The 20762-nt window shown below is 43.9% G+C and overlaps 2 protein-coding genes across 5 annotated transcripts in view; one reads left to right on the top strand and one right to left on the bottom strand.

The window, feature by feature from the left end:
• The window catches only part of LOC6582100 (NAD(+) hydrolase sarm1), a 38912-nt gene that overhangs the window by 3152 nt on the left and 14998 nt on the right, over positions 1–20762 (bottom strand). For 3 of the 4 annotated variants that reach the window (XM_015162284.2, XM_015162280.3, XM_015162279.2), the window contains 7 exons: positions 14265–14579; positions 7723–8030; positions 7238–7643; positions 1205–3121; positions 938–1117; positions 693–856; positions 249–472 (listed from right to left, as the gene is read on the bottom strand). In XM_015162284.2, coding sequence (XP_015017770.1) covers positions 249–472; positions 693–856; positions 938–1117; positions 1205–3121; positions 7238–7643; positions 7723–8030; positions 14265–14579 — 3514 coding nt within the window. Of the gene's footprint in view, positions 1–12; positions 473–692; positions 857–937; positions 1118–1204; positions 3122–3399; positions 3982–7237; positions 7644–7722; positions 8031–14264; positions 14580–20762 lie in introns of those variants that run through there. The other variant, XM_032731706.2, reaches the window with a different exon arrangement.
• On the top strand, positions 12789–19684 carry LOC6582098 (dyslexia-associated protein KIAA0319-like protein). The gene is made up of 9 exons (XM_002007771.4): positions 12789–12840; positions 15725–16518; positions 16581–17885; positions 17955–18086; positions 18152–18260; positions 18319–18509; positions 18580–19111; positions 19176–19346; positions 19413–19684. The coding sequence occupies exons 1-9, from the start codon at positions 12804–12806 to the stop codon at positions 19598–19600; spliced, it is 3459 nt and encodes a 1152-aa protein (XP_002007807.2). The 5' UTR covers positions 12789–12803; the 3' UTR covers positions 19601–19684.

Genomic DNA, 20762 nt, shown 5'->3' with positions numbered 1-20762 from the left:
ATCATCATCATCATCATCATCATCATCATCTTCCTCTCTGTCTTGCTTAAACATATGCTGGATGCTGTATATTCGAGGCTAGCCTAAGTGGTCTCGATGGCCTAGTCTACGCTGTAGCTGGGTCTGATTGGTATTCGAATTCGGATTTGAATTGGCATTCGAATTCGCATTCGCATTCGGATTCGGATTCGGATTCGAACCCGCACTCTGACTCTGATTTGCAGCTGTTGCTGTACTCGTTGGCCCACCTTGTCCGCTGCCATTGGCCGTCATTAGGCCATCCACCACACTGCCTGCGCCGCCACCACCGCCGCTGCCGCTGCCACTGCCACTGCCACCTCCAACGCCTCCGCCTGCACCACTCTGCTGATAGTCGGAATCATTGCTGTGCATTCTTTGGTAAGACGCCACGCCGGGCGTACCAGGCGCCATCGCCGCAATGCGATCGACATTCTTTTCGCCGCGCAAAAATCTGCCGCAACGGAAAATTAAGTTTGGTAATGTATTGAGATTGATATTGAATTAAGGATCGAGTTTAACGGAATAAATTAATTGCACTTAAACTAATCGAATGTTTCATTAAATTAACTGACTAACTTAGGTAAAAAGGTAAAGAGAGAGAGAGAGGGGAATGGGGTTTGTGGCACTATTTGGTCAGCATTCCTTTAGTCCGAATGGCGCCGGTTATATACCTTTCGAGCTTATCGATGCATGCGTCCTGGTAGTCGTGTATCCAGCTGACCCCATTGAAGTGGGCCACGCTGCACATGTCGCTGGGCAGGTTGTCCGGGAACGTGAACTGCTGATCCATAATGGGTATGATATTGCAGTTCGACTCCAAAGCAGCCACAATTTCCTAAACCAGAAAAGGCGTATATATATCAGTATCAGAAAGAGAGACAGAGAAGAAGAGAGAGAGAGAGAGTAGGTTACTTACGCGATGCACCCAGTCCTTGCAGTCGACATCGTTGATGCAGCGATGCAGTGCGTCTGGTGTTAATACTAAGACAAAGTTCTTTGCCTGGCGAATACTGTTGAGTAGACCGTTATCGAATTTGCCTGCCTCCAGACGTTCGACGTCAATGAACACGGAGAATCCTCGCAGCTGAAGATGAACCTGCAAAGGTGAGATAGAGAGAGAGAGAGAAAGAGAGAGACAGCATTAGACAAGTCCTTTCGCTTACTAAACAAGTCAGCAACGCACCTTTAGCAAACTGGCCAGCTGAGAGCCGGTGGAGCGCCTGTAGCTGACGAAAACGTCCAGCGTTTTGGCCATATTCTCCTCGGATGAGCTTGGCAGCGAGTTCTCCAGATTCTTGACCGCGCTGAGAATATGCAGGCGATGAATGCTATTCTTGATGTTGCACTCGGTCATCAGCATATCCTCGTTGATGTGGGGCAGGGTGTTCTTGTCGATGCCAGCGTTCAGCATGGCGTACGTGTAGGTGCAGTAGTCGGGCCCGATCTCGGCGAGAAATTGATGCATTTTCGCCGTGTCCTTGGATGAATAGTCGGCCATGCGCTTGAGATTTTGCAGCTCACGTTCGAAGCGCTTGAGCAGGATGCCATTGGAAATGCCAATATCGTTGCGCAGATCGTCGGGATTGAGCTTCAGCAGCAGATCGCCGTCGACCTGCGACTTCTCGAACTGGCTCAAATAGGCATTGAAGCCGATCTGCTTCACCCACTCCTGTACGTCCTTGACGGACCACAGCGGCACCTGCTGCGAGAGCTTGTGCGGCACCGTCTCGCCAATCAGACGCAGCGCCTGCGCCGCAAACTTCGAGGCGATCGCATTGGGGCAGCTGGCCACAGTCTTGAGTGCCTCGATGGCGCCAATCTCGTGAAAGATGTCGGTGTTGTTCTGCTGGCGCTTGATGCCCGCCTCCATGCAGAAGTGGAAGGCGGCCAGGTTGCGTGCCTCCTCGCGATTCGAGCTGAGCACCGGCACCAGCCGCTCCAGCCAATGTTTGCTCTGGCCGTGGGCATGGGACAGATTCGAATTGGCGAACTGATATGGATCGTGTGTGGTGACAAACGGCTCGACCAGATCCAGGCAGCCGGACTTGAGCACCTCCGCCTCGATCTCCTTGTTGGCCACGAGCACAGCGATGGCCAGGCAGGCGTAGTACTTGATGTTGTCGTCGTAGTGGAAGGCCAAGGGGAACAGCCACATGGGCACATTGCGCGTGATCATCGCCTCCTGGTTCTCGGCACCGCCGTAGAGCGACAGATTGACCAGGGCACTCGCGCAATGCCGCAGAGTTTCCACATCGTTGGTGCGACACTTGAAGAGCAGCGCGTCCAGTCCGCCCAAGCGGATGACATCGGAGCAGGTGCCCTCGGAATGCTTGAATAGATGCTCCAGGATGCCGGTGCCGACGCGTGAGTGCTCCATGTTCTTGGTCTCCTTGGTGCAGACGCAGGCCACATTGACCACCTTGTCCAGGCCATTGTCGACGACATGGGAGCGATTCTCTGTGGTCAGGCACTGCTCGAGCAGCTGGGCGGAGAAGAACTGCAGCTCGTTGTGCTGCACACAGTTCTTCATGAGCAGATCGAGGCCGCCGCTGAGACGCAGCGAATTGCACAGGGAGTAGCCCAACTCGTGGCCGTGGGTGGGCACTTCCCAGGCGCGCTTGATCACCTCGTTGATCTTTTGCAGGTAGACGGACTTCTCGGCGCCGCCGGAGCCACTGGAGTCATCGTCGTCTTGCAGGGAGCTAACGAACGAGGTCAGCACATTCGAATACTTGTTGATGGCCTGCTCGATCTCCTGCTGGCCACTGCCGGCTGTCAAGGACTTCAGGTCGTCCAGCTTGAGATCCTTCAGCTTGATCAGCTGGCCATTGGTGGCGGACATTTGCGAGGAGGAAGAGATCATGCTGCTGCCCGTGCTGGACACGCCCTTGTGCGTCATGGAGTAGTTGGCCTGCGAGGCCGACGACACGTGCTTCTCCTGGCTAATGATGCCATTCGACGTCATCGTCTGCGACTGCTGCGACTGCGAGATGGCCTGCTTGTCGGCGGAGAAGTTGTCGCTCTGCACTTTAATACTGGCGGCGGCCACCTTGTTGCTCGCCTGCTGTGTGATGTCGCCGGTGCGCAGCGAGAGTGCCTCCTACACAGGGTGATGCGAGAGTAGAACAGTTAGAGAGTGATGTATACACACATATATAAAGTATAGTTAGCTAGAAAGGGAGGTGATTATAACAGTTATATACAGTTATATATGTAAATGCTTGTTGCCGTTGCTAATTACATGCTCCTATTGCTGAGTATAACAGTGGCAAGCACTGTTATACAACGAGTATAACAGTTGCACAAAATAAACTGATATACTGATTGTTTGATTTCTGTGCTAAGATTATTGAACTTGGGCTAGGCCAGCTGTTATACCTTGCTTTGCTCTACCTCAATGGGTATTTCGCGTATATTTTTGTTGCTTGTTGTGTGGCTGTTGTTGTTGTTGCTGCTGTTGTTGGGCATTGTTGTAGTGGTTGTGTGGGGTGGCGAAAGGGCGCGGACGGTGGTGACTGGCTGCAAAGGGGGATTAGAACTTTTACGTACTCTTGTATGAGACTTGGAACTGGAACTCGAACTCGAGCTAGACGAAGACGACGATGACGAGGCGCTGGCAGCCGAGGCAGAGCAACTCGAGGCAGCCGACGACATTCGGGCAGCGGACGTTGTGGACATGCCGCCGCCTACCACTTGTATGGGTTGCGGCGGTGGCGACAGCGGGCTACTATTGTGGGCAGCGAAACGGCCGACGGGCGAGCCGACGGGCGGCGGCGACAATGGCATCTCCACGATGGGACTGGGCGAACGCGTTGGCACAAACTCCGACTGACCGCTCGAACGGAATATGCCCTTGCGTACGGGCCAAGGCGGCTGATTCGGTTGATTCGACATGGTGAGTGAAGATTGGTAGGTGGGAGAGTGGAGAGTAGAGAGTAGAGAGTGGGGCGTGGCAGACGTACTGGAACACGTATTCCAATGTCAGGCGGCGGAGGCGAACTGACTCAGTGGCCGATCGAACAATTTGATGTTCTTGTTTTCGAAATATTTTAAGTGTTCTCACTGTTATACGAATTTATATACGATTAAATACAGTTTGTTATTTATTTTGATTCACATAAAAATAGCGCAGAAATCGGCTGACGCTTTCGCACTGTCTGTGTGAGAGAGAGAGCGAGAGAGAGGGAGAGTGTGAGTGTGTGCGGGTGTGTGCGTCTGTTGAGTGAATATCGCTCGATGAATCGTCGTATTAATATTTACATATATGTATATATGCCTGTATGTGTGTCTCTGTTTGTGACACTGACCGACAATTTAAGTTTACGATAATTTACAACACTGTTAAATATATGTTACTGTATTACAGTTGAGTCTAACAACAATTAACGGGGCTTGACGAACGTGTGAGTGATATATGCATGATATGTATAGTCACATATAGATAGAACAGATATACATATACAGGGCATAATTCAACGCGTATTATATACACAAGATTTAACGAATGTCTCTCATATACGTATATATCTCACATATTTTCTCATACGATAGCCCATTGTTGATGCTCGTTGAATTTGCGTATTAGAGCTAAGCTTCGAAATTCGTTCAGTTTGCACTTTAGCCAACTTTCGTCAAGTAATGGAAAACTTCAAAATTGGAAGACCTTTAAATGGTATGTATTGAAGTTTCGTTAAGTTTTTCCTCCAGTTCAAATGACAGTTTATAGTTTCGTTAAGAATCCAGAGCAATTAAGTTAAAGAGAACAGCTTTATATATAATCTTTTACTGTTTCGTCAAGTTTATTTCATACGCTTTATCGCATGTTTTGCATGCTGCTTTTCATCGAGTTATTATCGTAGCACACATTTCCCGTTCAGTCAGAGAATTTCATCACAGCTCCCGTGAAATTTCAAAACTTGTTGCTTCTTCGTTCAGTCGACACAAGTGTTATACCACATAGACTGTTTTTTATAAATATGTCGCAGCGAAGGTCAGGTTCTAATTATGTGTCTACACTTGATTTCCCTACGACTTGTGCTTCCTCTTGCTGCTTTGATTATTTTGCCATTTGTCTACGCGACTCATTCAATTCTGTTTTCTTATTATAATTAGGAAGTCGTCGTCGTCGTCGTCGTCGTCGTCGAGTTGTCTTTGGTGCCAATATACAAATCACTTTGCACAGCTCTTGTCTATATAGTTTAGCATATATGTATGCCCACTCATATATATTTATATATTTCTAAATATGTACATATATATATTTCGTATTTATATGTGTGTACTTAAAATCGTCTCGCCTTTATAGCGTAACGCTCGCGTCGATCGCTTGTCTGATACTGAGCACTGAGCGCCACTCGGTGCCATTTTATTTAAGAAAGAAAAATGCTTGAAAATAAATAAAATACAACATTTGGCCCCAACAACGAGCGAAATTCTATAGAAATTCTTAGAGAGAAAATAGCGTCCAAATAAATCACAAACAGAAAAACTAAATAATGTAAGTTTGTTTTTTGATACATGCAATATATTTGTTATGGCATTTGTTTGAAGTTCCAGATCGAAATTGTACAAACTTTTAGTCGTCGTACAGCTCACATTAATATAAAACTGATTCCGTGGCGAATATCGAAAAAGTCAGCTAGATTCTTGTGATAGCGGCATAAACAATTAGCCACTGTTTGGCCCACATGGAGCGTGTTGGCAGTTGGCCAAATGCCAGCGAGCTCATTTTGGGCTCTTGCTGGATGTGTGAAGAAGGGAACTTTTTTTTTGGAGAACTTTCATTTGATTTGATTAACAAGAAATATTATTTATAATATAATATTATTTATAGGGCTTTCAATTACTTGGAATGTAAATTGAGAAACTTTGGAATTTTGTAGGAAATGTATGTCGAATCTTTTTCTTATGGATAAATCACAAGGAGTCAAATTTTGCCTATGTTCCCAACATTAGTTGTAATAAATATAACACAAAATATTGGTTGATCCAACATCTGACTAAGACTATTTAAATCATATTTCATAAATTAATACTTGATCAATGACTACAGAAAATATAGCATGAGTTGATCTGATTGAATAATGTAATGTAGCTGAATAAAATTCATTATCGATATCCTTTCAAAATATTGCTAATATATGAGCCAAGGCAAAGACTTGACTTAATCCAAGCTCGAGCTCGACTCACAGAAATTAAATATTAAGTATACGCAATGTAATTTAATGCACAATTTATTCGAAACCCTTAAAACGACGTCCACAGCAATTGCCGTGCGGTTAAGCTGACATTTGGCATTTAACACATTTAATAACTCATTTTATATGCCCTATATATTGGCTGGCCATTAACGTGTGGCCTTTACCTGAACATTATTCAATGCAATAGGTGCAATAAAATTTCATCAGCCAGCGGGAATTGCGTTGCTCACAATCTCTAATGAGACGCATCATAAAATCATCTATGCTAATTTGCAATGCGACAGGCACAATCCTTTCCCGCCTGGCTATTTCCCCGCCCTTCCTCGCATTGATTAGATAAGCTGGCAACGGCAACTGACGTTGCCCGTGGTAACGTTGCCTGGCACAACTTGCAGTTCGTACCTGAATTCTTCTTAGCATCGAGACCTTGCCGGTGTCCTTGGCGGAGCAGAAGTGTCGCACGAGATGTGGACTCCACGAGCGCTGGCACTTGTAGAGAAACATATTACGTATACGCGATGGTATTTCGCAGCAGACTGTTGCCTACTTTTTGGCGCCGCGCAAACATATAGCAAACAAAATCGATTTTTTTTTGGGGGGAGTCTCTTAAGCAACTGAACTAAACTTTCACTGGATATTTTACTATTTTACAGCCATTAACAGCTCCAGCTACAGCTCCCGCTTTGGCGCCGCTGGTGCCTTATACGACTCTAACATGCACGCGACGAACTTCAACTGAAAGGAGTGGCCCGGTCTAACGGTTGGGCTCGCTCGAGCTTTGCCCTAGGGGTTGCGCCACACACTGTCTAGAGCGGGGGCTGTGGGGCTGTGCTCGACTGCGAGCGCTGCGTCACTAGCCAATAGAAAGCTTTTGCAGAGCTTTGCCGTCAGCTAGACGCAGATTTAATAACAGAGTTCAATGGCTACACTAAAGCATGTAATTAGCTACGCAACGAGTTAGCATTGTCAACATGATTGATTGACTGATTGATTGATTGATTGATTGGTCTGCTCACCTGCATTACGGCTGCATTCTCCTCTGTTTTGACGCCATCCATTTCCAAACGGCTTCGCACCGCCGACGCAGCCTTAGCCTCTTTGTAGTCGATGTCGCCGGTCTGCAGACGCTTCATTTCCGCCGAATTGCTGGTCGCCTGCTCGGAGCTGAAGCCATCGGCCACCACTTTGGTGGTGGCCATCGATTTGGAGCGCTTCTCCTCGAACTTGATGGTGTCGATGGTTTTATTCGAGCCACTTAAGCCACTGCTGGCGCTCAGCTGCGCAGCCGTTGGATGCGTCAGCTCCAGCCCGCTGCCAAAGTGGGGATGTGTGCAGTCGTCATCGCCGTCGGGAGTCGTCACAATGCCATGGCAGCTGCCATCATCATTGCCATCCACCAGATTCTCGAACGAGGCGCGAATTCTGCAAGAAAAAAGACATAGAGATTGGTCGTTCTCTCTCTCTCGCTCTCACTCTCTCTCTCTCTCTCAGTGGTACTCACTTGTTTTTCAGCTTCTCTATGGTATATTCGCTATTGCGACCCTTGAGGTCATCAATCGATGGATGATTTCGCGTCGGCGCTGGCTTTGGCGCCGCTGTCAACTTCTCGATTTCCGACATGGAGACTTTGATATCAGTGAGATCCCGCTTCACGGCGGCGGCCTTCATTTCCGAAGACGTGGATGATGAGGAAGACGACGATGATGATGATGACGCCTGGGTTGTCGATGATGATGATGATGTTATGTGATGCAAGCGCTGGGATTTCTTTTCCACGCGCGTCGTTGTGCTGCTGCTGCTATTGACAACCTAAAAAGAGTAGGAGAGAGAGAGAGAGAGAAGTGTGAATGAGATAGAGCGCAGACATATTTAGACTTAAAATTCACTTTGAATCAACTAAGAAATATGCTAAAAATGCTTTAAAAAATGTTTTCAATTAAATATTTGCTTATATAGAGTATGCATATGTATGTTTAGGATATATCTTATATATATTTATAAAATTTGGCGCTATCTGAGCGAGCTCTTTTATGGCAGGCGCTTAGTGACGCCTCCCTTTATAAATCACAAGTTTTGTTTTGGTTTTTTTCGGAATGAAATGGCACCGTATAACTGTATATTTGCCAAACTGTTGATAGATGGCTTTATTTTAGCACTGTGTCTTCCCTGATAAGCAAATAATGTGATAAATGTCAAATGATTAATGGCCTGGCCACATTTAAAACTTCAAGAAGACATGGGCCAGTTTTCTTTAATTATCAATTAACGACTAAATAATGCTCTAAATACCTTTGCAGTTTTATAAATTTTTAATTTTTACTTTAGACTGATGCTACATCTAAGCTTAATGCAGACTTTATTCTTGTGAAAACTTTGACTCATGCTTATATATGACAAAGGCCAAAAGAAGTATGCAATATTAGGGATAGAGCAATACTTTTACTCCATATGCAAGACATACTCTAGCTCCAAAGCGATATACCCGTTTTCTTATGTCTATTTCCCTCCCATGTGTTGAGAGTAGAAATCTTAGAGTATTCGCAATGTAGATAAGAAGTCATAAAACACATAACTATTCTATCTATATGTGAATGTATACATATATACTATATATATTTGTAGATACACATCACCCGCTGAGCACTTCATGTCTAACATCAGATATCGGTGTCGCTTGATATTTAAAACTACAACTACTTGAGCGAAGTCAACAACTGAAGCGAACTGGAGATGGAAGATAAGGATATACAGAAAGCAAAAATACAACAGAAATATAAAAACTAGAAGTAGACGGAAGGAAGAAGAAGCCTAAAAGAGAGATTTTAATGAGAGTATAGAAAAACTTTCACTTCGAATGTGAGAAGATAATCCTCAGAGAATATTTCGAACAGTGAAGAGTGTAGAATACGATAAACACACGTCAATTATGAAACCTACAAGGAGAGGGATTTGTTAGGAGAGTAGAGAGAACAGTTTCGTCCAATACGAAGTCGGCTTCAGGCGTGAGCTAAACGTTCGTGAAATTTGAAGAGAAGGCGAGAGCGTGAAAGAGATAGGGAGAGTAACAACCTGTTGCTACATGGATAAAAAGTGTATTATAATACTAATAATACAAAATATTAATCTGGTAACACATTTGTTTAAAAATAATTCTTGCATATATTTAATTTTCTTATAAAATCTTTCACGTAAAAGTTCTTTAACGAGCCAATTATTTCGAACAGCAATCGGAATTCCTTTTCAGATTTTTCTCAGAAAACCAATTATTTATTTATATTTTTTCTATTCAAACAGCATCAACATGCGAGCCAGACGAAAACAATTGAATGGCATGTAAAATCTCTTCTTTTTTTTTTTGGCACTTAACCATTTGTGAAGTTTGTCAGAAACGAGGAAAAAGAACGAGACGCCAACCCACAGATGCGAGCAAAAGTTTTATTTATTTCTTGTATATATAAATGTATATATTTTTTGGGTTTTTCAGTTTTGTTTTGGTCACATTACGAATCGAATCTAATTTTAGACAGTTCTCATTTTTGGCGAAAAGACTCGAGCCGAAGCGCCAAAATAAATCAGCAGAAATTGTTGCGTGGGCGTCTCTTAACTTTTAACTATTCTTAATTTCTATATGGCTTGAGTCGTTGATTAAGACAACAATCAAGAGAGTGCTTTAACAACTAAAGAGTTTTTGCATATATCACATACGACATTCATACATAAACCGAGCGTGTTGTGATTCAATCATTTAATCAATGAGCTATATGAGCTGCTCTATGGCATAATACGAGGTATAAACGAGCTGACTTATCGCAATGGCCTGAGGTAAAGAAATAAAAAAAAATTCCCAAGTGCCAGTGATCGACGTTCGCTTTATATATATATACATATATATATTTTTTTTTTTCTACACACTTCTTATGTATATTTTGCTGTCGGCGTTGTGATAGTAAATATTGTATTGTATGGGGAGGCAAGTGGTTGGACCTAACATTACTTGGACATGAAGTCAATTGATTAGATATGATAAACCTTAACGCTTTTAACACTGCGTCATTTACTAATTTATCATTATTATGTCTATACAATCTGTATATGTATGTATAAATATATATACTAACCTATGTCGGCTAGTACGCTCAACTTGTTGGTTGTTTCTGGAAATTCTTCTTGAAATAACTACAATTGTAGCTCTTATTACGTATACGCCTACGTAGCGTAAGGCATTCGTATGTACTTTAAACTGAATATATTGCCTGTGGGGGGCTTATCAGCACACACACACATACAAAAATACACTTACACAGGTGGACAGACAATTTGTTAAAAAACATATATATTTTGTATATATATAAAATAGCTGCCTCTGTTTTGCACGCGCACTATTCAAAGATTGATGTGCAAATATTTTTAATATTTCTATTTATTTATTTTCGTGTATTTCGTTTCGTCGTTGGCTTTAGACCCACTTTATTTTTTTAAGTAGAGCGACGCAGATTCTTTTTTATGTACGGTTCACACGCTGCCAAGACGCTTCGTAGACTGAACTGAGCTTTCGAGTTAATATTTTTCACGCTTGCCGCAAATCATTCAAACAGCACCAAAATGAAAGAACACAAAATAATCGTTGGCTGGTTTTTTTGTCTTCCTCTTTTTGTCGTCTTTATTGTTACTGAGTTCTTCGTAGTTGTTTTTTCTTTGTCGTTTGTATAGAAAATACTGATAACACGGAGAGTTCGTTTAATTGTTCGTTTGTATTTGTCGTTCGAAATTCGTTGGGAAATTAATTTGCAAAGTATGCTTAAAAATATTTATTATGTATGAGGCGCTGCCGTCACACGAAAAAAATCATTGCACGTTTGGCTAAAATTCAATAAAAAAAAAGGATTTTGCGACGTTTTTTTCTGTTCCTGCGATGTTTTTTTGCGCGCGACGCTCGCTTCTCGTTCGTTTCGTTAACTAAAGTAAAATGAGCAAAAATTTCTTGGCGAGGGCGCTATAGCTCTGTCTAGAGCTTTTAACGCTGTCGGCGTCGACGCTGGCGTCGATTGTCATTTTAAAATGTGTGTGATCACTGGGCTGTGGGTGCAAGCGGGACGGCTAGACTGCGAATAGCAAAAAGTTGTCGTTGACGTGAGCTCAGCACGCCGAGAATTCTAGGAAATCATATTGTAAATACATTCGCGCCGGCAACTGTGTAAAAGTAACAACACTAACGAGTATAACCACTAGAAGAACGCGTCGCTTATATTTATCTATTATCTAATTTATGCAGTGTATTTGTGCATTTCCATAATTCGGCCTGTACGCCTCACGTTTCCAATACCAAAGACCAAACGGTTTTCTAATTAACGCGTTCGGCCTGAAGGTTTTATTAAGTTTTTATGAAGCCTGCTTTCAGATGGTATCTGTGTCCCTTTCCCACTCACTTAACAGCATCTAAATGCGCTGTTGACTTATTTGATTAGTGTTGCTCTTTTGCATTAACACCAGCTGAACGATGAGCACGGAGAGGACAGAGACAGAGAGAGGAGAGAGTGTGTGTTATATTTGTGTGTGTCTGCCTTCTGTGATTTGTGGTTTGTTTTACTTTGTGTGTTTATATTAATAATTACTTTGTGGATCTTTGTTAGTGTTAATCAGCTGGCTGATTATGCACACACACAAACACACACACGTATAGTTACACGTATTTGTATGCTAATTCTTATACAATTACTAAACAATTGATTTCTGCTCAAATTTGCATAATCCTAACTAGATTTTACTGCTTTATGTATAATTATTTTAAAATTCTAAAGCTCAAAATTCCCAAATGACTAATAAAATATGGGCCATATATCATTTACTGCTCATAAACAAAGTTCATTAGCTTCTGATAATTTGATATCAAATTTGTCAAAGTTATTATTAAATAAAATCTCAGGTGTTTTTATTTCTTGCAATTATTAATCCCCAATTTTAACCATCCTTTGTTGACTTATTCACACACTACGCAATCGACAATGTGTCATACATTTTTATTTTTTTACATACTCCTACGCAAGACATATGTATGTATGGAATTAATTCACCTAACTGAACGTTTAGTGGCTATATATACATATGTATATACGTATTAATTATTAACTAAGTATTTTTCCAAGTTTATATTTGATATATTTTTCCCATTTTTCTAACACATCATTGTATTTTCTGCGAAACTAATTATTTCTAATCTTTGGCTCATTCTAAAATAAAAACAATTTCTTTAGAATTTCACTTGTCAAGCATTGGCCGACAGCTAATAGACCAAAAATATTGTTTCGCAGAAAGCACTTAGTAAGGGAGCTTGCGCACACAAATTGAAGTTTGCCTTTGTATACAGTAGATAAATCAAAGCTCAGCCAAAGAAAAGCTTAAGCTGCGCTTATCTCTTGTAAGGAAAACGGCAAACAAACGCTGAGCGGGCGCACACTCAAGATCTCTCTCTCAACCTCTCTGGCTCTACCTTGTTGTCTCTCCCCCTTTCGAAAGAGAGCTACAGCACGAGCCGTTGGCGCGCGTGACGATCCGAAGACATCGCGACATCAAGAGTCGACGTCAATGTCGACGTCGACATCGCTGGCAGCGACATCTACCGGTAAGTGAGTCATTGGTTGAGGCTGAGCAGACAGTGCAAATAAAATTCTACTCGGTGGGGGGGAGACAAATATAAATACACTTGTTCTCAAATGAACGGTAAATTGAAGGCATGTTGAGCTTTGTACGCATGCCCAATGATTACACAAGCAACTATTTAAAAGCTCGCAGCATTTGTCACCCACTTTGATAACCCAACAGATTGGATGGACGCATTAATTAATAAAAAAAAACTTGACCAAGGCAGCGTCAAAATACGCCCTGTAAGCGACTATTTTAGAGGCAAGTGATTCAATGGGAAATGTCAATGAATTGATAAACAGAATGTTAAGTGTTAACTAGGGCAGAAACGACTTGTGAATACTCTATAAAAGCCTTAACTAGTGAAATATATCGAGAGACTATGCAAATGAAATTATTTAAGCGCATAGAAGTAGTGTATTTTTATTAACATATAATTAACATTATTTTATAATACCCTGGTGTACTATTGCAAATAGGTATAACAACACATTGTCAAAGTTTTTTGATGGCCCTGCTTATCACACGACGGAAATTGTGAATAGATAAAAATTATAAACTCTAAGCGGAACTGTTGCATGTAAATGCCGCTAAAGCAATCTTATCTGAGCGAAAACAAAATTCTGTTTCTATGGTGGGAAATTTATGTTTAAACAAAAGCTGTGGCAAGCGGCACGTTTTATAGAAAATGTATCAACAGCAATAGCAATAGGTAAATATTTACATACTGGCTATGGGCAATTAATTTTATAGCTTTTGCTCAACCCATAGCGCAACAAATAGCAAATCGAATATGCCAAACAAGGTATTCGGTATTCGGTATTAGCTGTAATTGATTTTTGTACAGCAGCCGCTGCGACGCCAATTAGAATTGCAATAATCTAATCAGAGCGCGTTTCATATCGAACCGTTTTAACCTTTGGCGAGTGAACAAAAGAAACTTGAAACATACTGTGGGCAAGGGAATGATTGTTATCAGCTCAGTTAGGGCCTAGGAATTTTTATAGCTACTTAGGTCTCGCATTCTCTAAGCTCAAGTAATTGTTTAAAAATAGACGCGACTGCATAGAACTAATGCCCTACCTCAGGGCTTTATATAAATATCCCATACGTAATTATATCAATTATTAAGAAATTGACAACGCTGTTCATAATGTTCTTTAAAAGCAGTTAGTAGATCTGACTGCTACTACAACTACTAAAGCTCTTTTACATTAGTAGTTGAAGGTTTCTTGACTGTATAAAAGTTTAATAGTTGACAGTATAGCAGAATGCCTGCATATAACAACAGCATATAACATATATATCAGCTATGCCTATATAACACTTCATCTCATTATTTTTCACCAATTGGCATTTTTCCGCGTACATAATGTGTCCTAAATTTAATTTTGTCTGCCTCACCTGCTGCGACGTGGATGTGGATTGATGTGAGGTTTCCTTAAGACTACTGCAAGAACTGGAGCTCGTGTTGATCTGTCGTCCGCCCAGGCTGGCAACTGTGGTGCTGCCAGCACTCAGCGGCCCCCCACCATTCACCGTTGCCACTCCATTCAGCGTGGGCGGGCTGCACAGCATGTTGCTGGCCGAGGCTGAGGCTGAGGAGGAGCTGGGCAGCGGCGTCGTCGAGGCTGAGCCGCTCTTCTTGTTGAAACTTTCAATGAGCGTCGTCGCCGGACTCAACATGCCGCTCTGTGAGCTATCCGAGAAGTCTGTCATCTGCAAGCAAAGCCAAATGGAATTTTATCAGTAAATTATTCAGATATTTATAGAGTCGTAAAGCTAATGGGCTGCATCTGGCATCTGCTGTTCTTATCTACTACACAGACTTAGGCAAACTTTGCCTTATATGGCCAAAAGATCCGCCAGATGAGTCAAATGCCACTTGAATGCTTCACTATGGGCAAATATTTAATCAAATCTGTTCTATGTTCACAGAAATGAGTTGCAAGCGTGTCGACAAAGAGATTCAAAAGCAAACGTGATTTACATTTATATTTTTCATTTTTTATTTGCTGAACAAAATTGGCATTTAAATTGATAGATTGTTTATGTGCGAGAAGCTCAGACTGTATCGTACTCTGTGCTGTCTTTGGCAGTGCTTGTCCAACTGTGGCGCCGTGCGGCCTGCCTGGTAAGCAATGTGCTTTAGATAAAATAGAGCACGCAACTAAAACATACGTCGAACCCACAACAGCAACAATAGCAACAAGAGTATATATATCTTTTTAAGTTCAAACATTGATTTATATCTCTTTTGTTATTATAATTACTATATATTTTTTGTTTACACAAAAACATAAAGAAAGAAAAAAAATGGTTTTGCTTAGATTTGGTATCTGGGTATATATGATATATAAATTATACGCTGGCAGTTGCTGTTCTTTATGTACATAATTAATATTGTTTTGATTTAGCGTTTCGATTAAAATTCCATTTACGCGTGGGCGTACGTCCCACAGTCCTATTACGAACTACCTGGCACCTCGTTTCTCTCTAGGTGTGTTTGTTTGTGTGTGTGGGCCCCCGCGACCTGTTTTGCAATTTGCGTTCTTAAATCAATATTCGCAATGTTATAATGTGAGAGGTTGCGATTTTATTTCATTTTCCATTCGGGTTTTTTTATTATTCGTTAACTACAATTGAACAACACGCCAAAGCACGCAAAGCAAGCGCGTTAACTGTCTGCACAGTTGCCCCAGTTGCCTGCCAGAGCTTTTCGCTCTGTATGCTTTTCCCCAGCGTAAGCTTCAAATTTTAACGTATATTGCCGCGACGGTCGTTTACAGCACTGGCACAACCACCGAAACAGCTGTTTACAGTATATATATTGGTATTTTTTCTATCGCCTTTTCTTTCGTTAGTTAAGCGTCGCGCGTTGGCCACACTGGCTGCTGGAGCCCTTCACAAGTTCTTTACAAAAAATGTATTAATTTATGCAAATTGGCTGAAAAAAGTGCACAAAATTGGCAACAATCTAATTTCAATCAGTTTGTTAACGCCGAAAAACAACGAAATGAAACACTCGCGCTACGAACAACGCGGCTGGCTTTGCTGCTGGCTGTGGCTCTGCATGGCGTCAGCAACATACGCTTTAGCCGACGTCATGACGGCAGCAGCTGGCGGAGTGGGGGCTGCTGGCACAACAACAACGCAAAATGCCCTGCTCGCTGCTGCCGTTGCGGGCAAAGAGGAGCTGGCAGCGAACAGTAAACAGTTGCCCATCTGCTCACGCATGCTGCGCCATGTCTTTGAGAATGCGACACCACGGGACGAGCAGCAGGCTGGCGTCTTCGAGGAATATAAGCCCGAGGTGGGCCAGGTGCTGGACGAGGAGACGTACCTGTGGAGCTGCCTGGAGGCGTGCTGTGAGAAGTCCCAGATCCAAAACCAGACCCAACGCAACACCTGCAACGTGGTCCTAGTCTTCAAGCGCAAATGCTATCATATTCATTGCATTAGCAACGAGGCCTGCATGCCAAAAGCTCTGGCACGCGAGCGAGAAAACGAAAAGGTTCAGATGGTACTGGTGAATCCGGTGGGCGATTTGACAGAGACCTGGACACAGCTGCTGAAGGCCACCAAACAGAATGCCGAAATCTTGCCCTACGAATCGGAGCTGAACTTTTGGAAGCAGCCGCGTCGTCTGCAGTTTCAGGTGAGCCGCGCCAGAGTCCACTTTATCAAACATAAATCACACTAATCTTCAATCTCTTACAGGACAGCAATGCCTATGACGAAGATGAGTTCCCCATGGCGGAGAAGCGTGTCAAGCAATTGCTGCTGCAGCAACAGCCCGACGAGAACGACGACGATCTCAGTTACTATGGCGCCGCTGAGCTGCCCAACAATGCCAAATTCATGACCTGCGACCTGGACACGCCCTGCCCGCCCCAGGAGCAGTGCGTGCCGCTGCAGGCGAACGCCGTCACCGGTCTGTGCAACTGCAAGCATGGCCTCATACGCAACAAGCAGCACAAGTGCGTGATGCCCGCTGTGCCCTACAGCGCCTATTTGCCCAGTGAGGCGTCTTCGCGAATGGCTCAAGAAGTGGCCGCAGCGGCTAGCGAGATTGCGTCCGAGGTTGTGGCGCCGTCGCCCATGAAGCAGGAAATCAACAAGATCACGGTCTCTGTCATGTCCAAGCAAGTGCAACTGCCGGAGCAGGAGGTAACGCTGGCCGCCTTCACTGTTCCCGACGAGCAAACGACCGGCTCGAAATACAAATATCTGTGGACGCTCATATCGCAGCCCAAGGGACCGATGAACGGCACCATTTCGGATCAGAGTAAATCAAAGGTGAAACTATCGAATCTATCCGAGGGTCTATACACCTTCAAGGTGACCGTCACCGGTGAGGGCGGCGCCTCTGGCGAGGCGACTGCCAATGTGACCGTGTTGCCGGAGCGGCGCATTAACCAGGCACCGCAGGTAATCATCTCACCGCCAGAGCAAATCATTCGCCAGCCCACATCCAATGCGGTGCTCGATGGCAGCACCAGCACCGACGACGACAAGATCATCAACTGGCACTGGGAGGTCATCTCGGGACCCATTGGCTATCAGCCGCAGCTGCCGGAGGTGAACACGCTGCAGCTGGATCTCACCTCGCCGGGCAACTACACCTTCAAGCTGACCGTAACGGACTCCAATAACGTCACCAACTCAACGACGGCCACCATAGCGGTGCTCAAGGAGACGGACTATGCGCCGGTGGCCAATGCCGGAGATGCCGTCATCTTGTATTTGCCCAACAACAACGTAACCCTCAATGGCACCGCCAGTTCCGATGATCACGAAATCGTTGAGTGGGAGTGGACAAAGGATGCTAGCGACGAGGCAAAGGCCGTGGACATGCAGAAGACAAGAACGCCCTACTTGCAGCTCTCCAATCTGGAGGAGGGCATGTACACGTTCGTCCTGAAGGTCACCGATGCCAGCAAGCAGTCGAGCACCGCCAAGGTGCACGTCTTTGTCAAGCCGCCCACCAACTCCCCGCCCACAGCCAAAGCGGGCGCCAATGTGGTAAGTTGTGAATTACCCTTATCTCTTGAACACCATTGATAACGTTCCTTTATATAAACCAATTCTTAGACGACCAGCCTGCCCGTCAATTGGGCCATTCTGAATGGCTCCGAGTCAAAAGACGACATTGGCATCAAGAGCTATCAGTGGAAGCAGCTCAGCGGACCCAACAATGCAGTCATACTTAAATCGAATACCTCCGTAAGTATATATAGAACACCCAATCTAATCTAATCTCTCCTTAACTTCTATTGGTACTTCACTAGATTGCCAATGCGACCAGCCTAACGCTTGGGCTTTATGAGTTCGAGCTGAGCGTAGCGGATGAGAACAACAACACGGCTACGGACAGCACCTGGGTGAAGATTGTGCAGGGTATTCGACTCATCACATATTCAATTAAATCCATGCTAATCTTAAATTTCATTCATAGAACGCAATGCAGCGCCCATTGCCAATGCTGGCGGAGATCGCACCATAACTCTGCCCATCACAGCGATTTACTTGAATGGCTCGCAATCCTCGGATGATTTGGCTGTGGTGAAGTATGTGTGGACGCGTGAGGATACGAGCCAAGCAGCCGGCGTCATCATTGACAACACGGACAAGCAGCCAGTAATGATTGTAAGGCCAAAACACAGATGAGCTAAATCAGAGATCAATTGCTATTGATGTACCCATTATATTCTTGCAGCTCACCAATGTGGTGCAAGGACGCTATGTCTTCAAGCTGACAGTGAGCGACGATCAGGGCTTGACCAGCACGGATACAGTCAGCATTAATGTCCATGCGGATCCTATGCTAATGTACTTGGTGCAAATGACGCTACCCATGAGCTTATCCGTGCTGACCAAGAGCGAACTGGACTCCACTGTGCAGAAGCTGCAACTACTATTGGGCGACGATAATAAGATACACATCAGGGAACTGAAGCAGGATCTGCACACTGAGGCGGCGGTGCTGGTCTTCTTTGTGATGGCCAACGATGCGAAGGGTGGACAACCAACGCCTATGAATGGGCTGCACGTGGAGCAAATGCTGCGCGCCAAGCTGCAAAAGGATGCCTCCATACTGGGCACACTCTATGTGGACATACGCACCACAGTCTGTCAGAACAATTGCTCGGGTCATGGCCGATGCAATCCCTCGACGAGAGCGTGCGTCTGCGAGGCCTTCTGGATGCCCTCGGCGGGCTTCTTCTTTGGCAACGATGAGGCCAACTGCGGTAGCTAAACAAATATTTCTTATACCCTTTTGAATGTAAGCTAAGTGAATCTTTGCTTTTTCAGATTGGTCCATTCTGTATGTGTTTGTGGGCGTCATTTCCACCTGCCTGCTGCTCTCGGGCATCTTCTGGGGCATCGCCTGCGCCTGTCGCCAAACCAAAAAGCCACGCAGCATGCGCCAAAAGGTGCAAAAGTATGCGCTAATAGGCGCGCAGGACGAAGAGGCGGCCAATTGTAAGTGACAGTAAAACATACTGTTACGACATATTTATATATATATAAACTAATGTCACATTGCAGATTCACGCAATACATCACTTACCGAATCGGAAACGGATTCGGATGTGCTCTTCGAGACCCGCTCCAAGAGCAACGGCATTGGCAAGCGCAACAAGGCCCATCATAGCAGCTCCCAGGGCAGCGGCTCCGGCAGTCGAGAGAGCAACAAATATGCGGTTACCAAACTGGGTCGCAAGATCAAGGCATAGACAGACACTTGTATATGTATGTGTTTGCGTGTATGTGTGTTAGTTCATATAGAGTGTGTGTGATATATACCTATATATATATTTGTATTTCTATATAGTCCTATATACAAGCGTCATTATTTACTATTTTATTGCTGCAGACTTGTTTTTATATTTGTATGCTTGTAACTATGTGTATGTGTGTGCGTGTGTCTCGTTCCTTTCTACTTATGTGATATATGCACAACCTCTTGGTTAATTACCTCTTATGTTTATTTATTATTATTATTATTATTGCAATTGACAAATTTGTATTTGTGTTTTATATATATATGTATATGTATTTGCATTTGATATATTTCGTTGATATATGTATATAGCGATAGGACAACACAATCAATGTAATAAATTACATGTAATTGCTTTAAACAGCGCGTATGCATTTCTTTGGGAGATTGCAGAGAGGGTTAAATGAGTCGTCAGTGCTTGTCAAACAGTAAGCGAGCGCAGTTTGATGGTCATTTGGTATTTTCTTGTTGAGTTTGTAAGCTAGCCATTTGCAGTTATGTGGGAGCGTGAAGAGAGGATTGAATGAGCCGTCAGTGCTTGTCAAACTGTAAGCGCGCGCATTTTGACAGTTGTTCGCCATCTTCTTGACTTTGTAACGTTTATTTAAACACATTTAAGCAAATATTTGGCACAAGTGGGCCGCATTGATGTTGACTAGTTCCTGGAAAGCAGTTCCATATATGTACATACATACATACATATGTATATACTATATAAAATCTTAAAAATCCGCCAAATGAATCGGTTAATTTTCGTTTTTATTTCTTTTTTGACCATGTCTGAGCATGGCTTAAGTGTTTGCGCTTTTTATTGATTTTGGCCGGATTTGTGCTACTGACGGCGGGCGGTCGCAGCGTCATGCAGTCAGTTGGCTTTTTACATTCCTCCTTGGCTTCTGATGGTGGCATGCCACGCGCGCTCCATATTTCACGGCACACACAGAGCAGTGTGTGTGTGTGTTGGGTGCGGCAGTTTGGCTTAACTACGACACGCGATTCGCTCATAGCCCATGCCCGCTGGTGGCGCCTGCCTGGAGCAGCACCTGAAAGTTAATTAAGCTAACCTTCGTCCCTTGGCTGGGCGCACTTTGCATGCCAAACTAATGAAAAGTTTC

The sequence above is a fragment of the Drosophila mojavensis genome, unplaced genomic scaffold (genome assembly GCF_018153725.1).
Source record: "Drosophila mojavensis isolate 15081-1352.22 unplaced genomic scaffold, ASM1815372v1 contig_74, whole genome shotgun sequence".
In the NCBI taxonomy this organism is placed as follows: domain Eukaryota; kingdom Metazoa; phylum Arthropoda; class Insecta; order Diptera; family Drosophilidae; genus Drosophila; species Drosophila mojavensis.
Note: the sequence above shows the minus strand (reverse complement) of the source record. Positions and strands in the feature narration are given on the sequence as shown.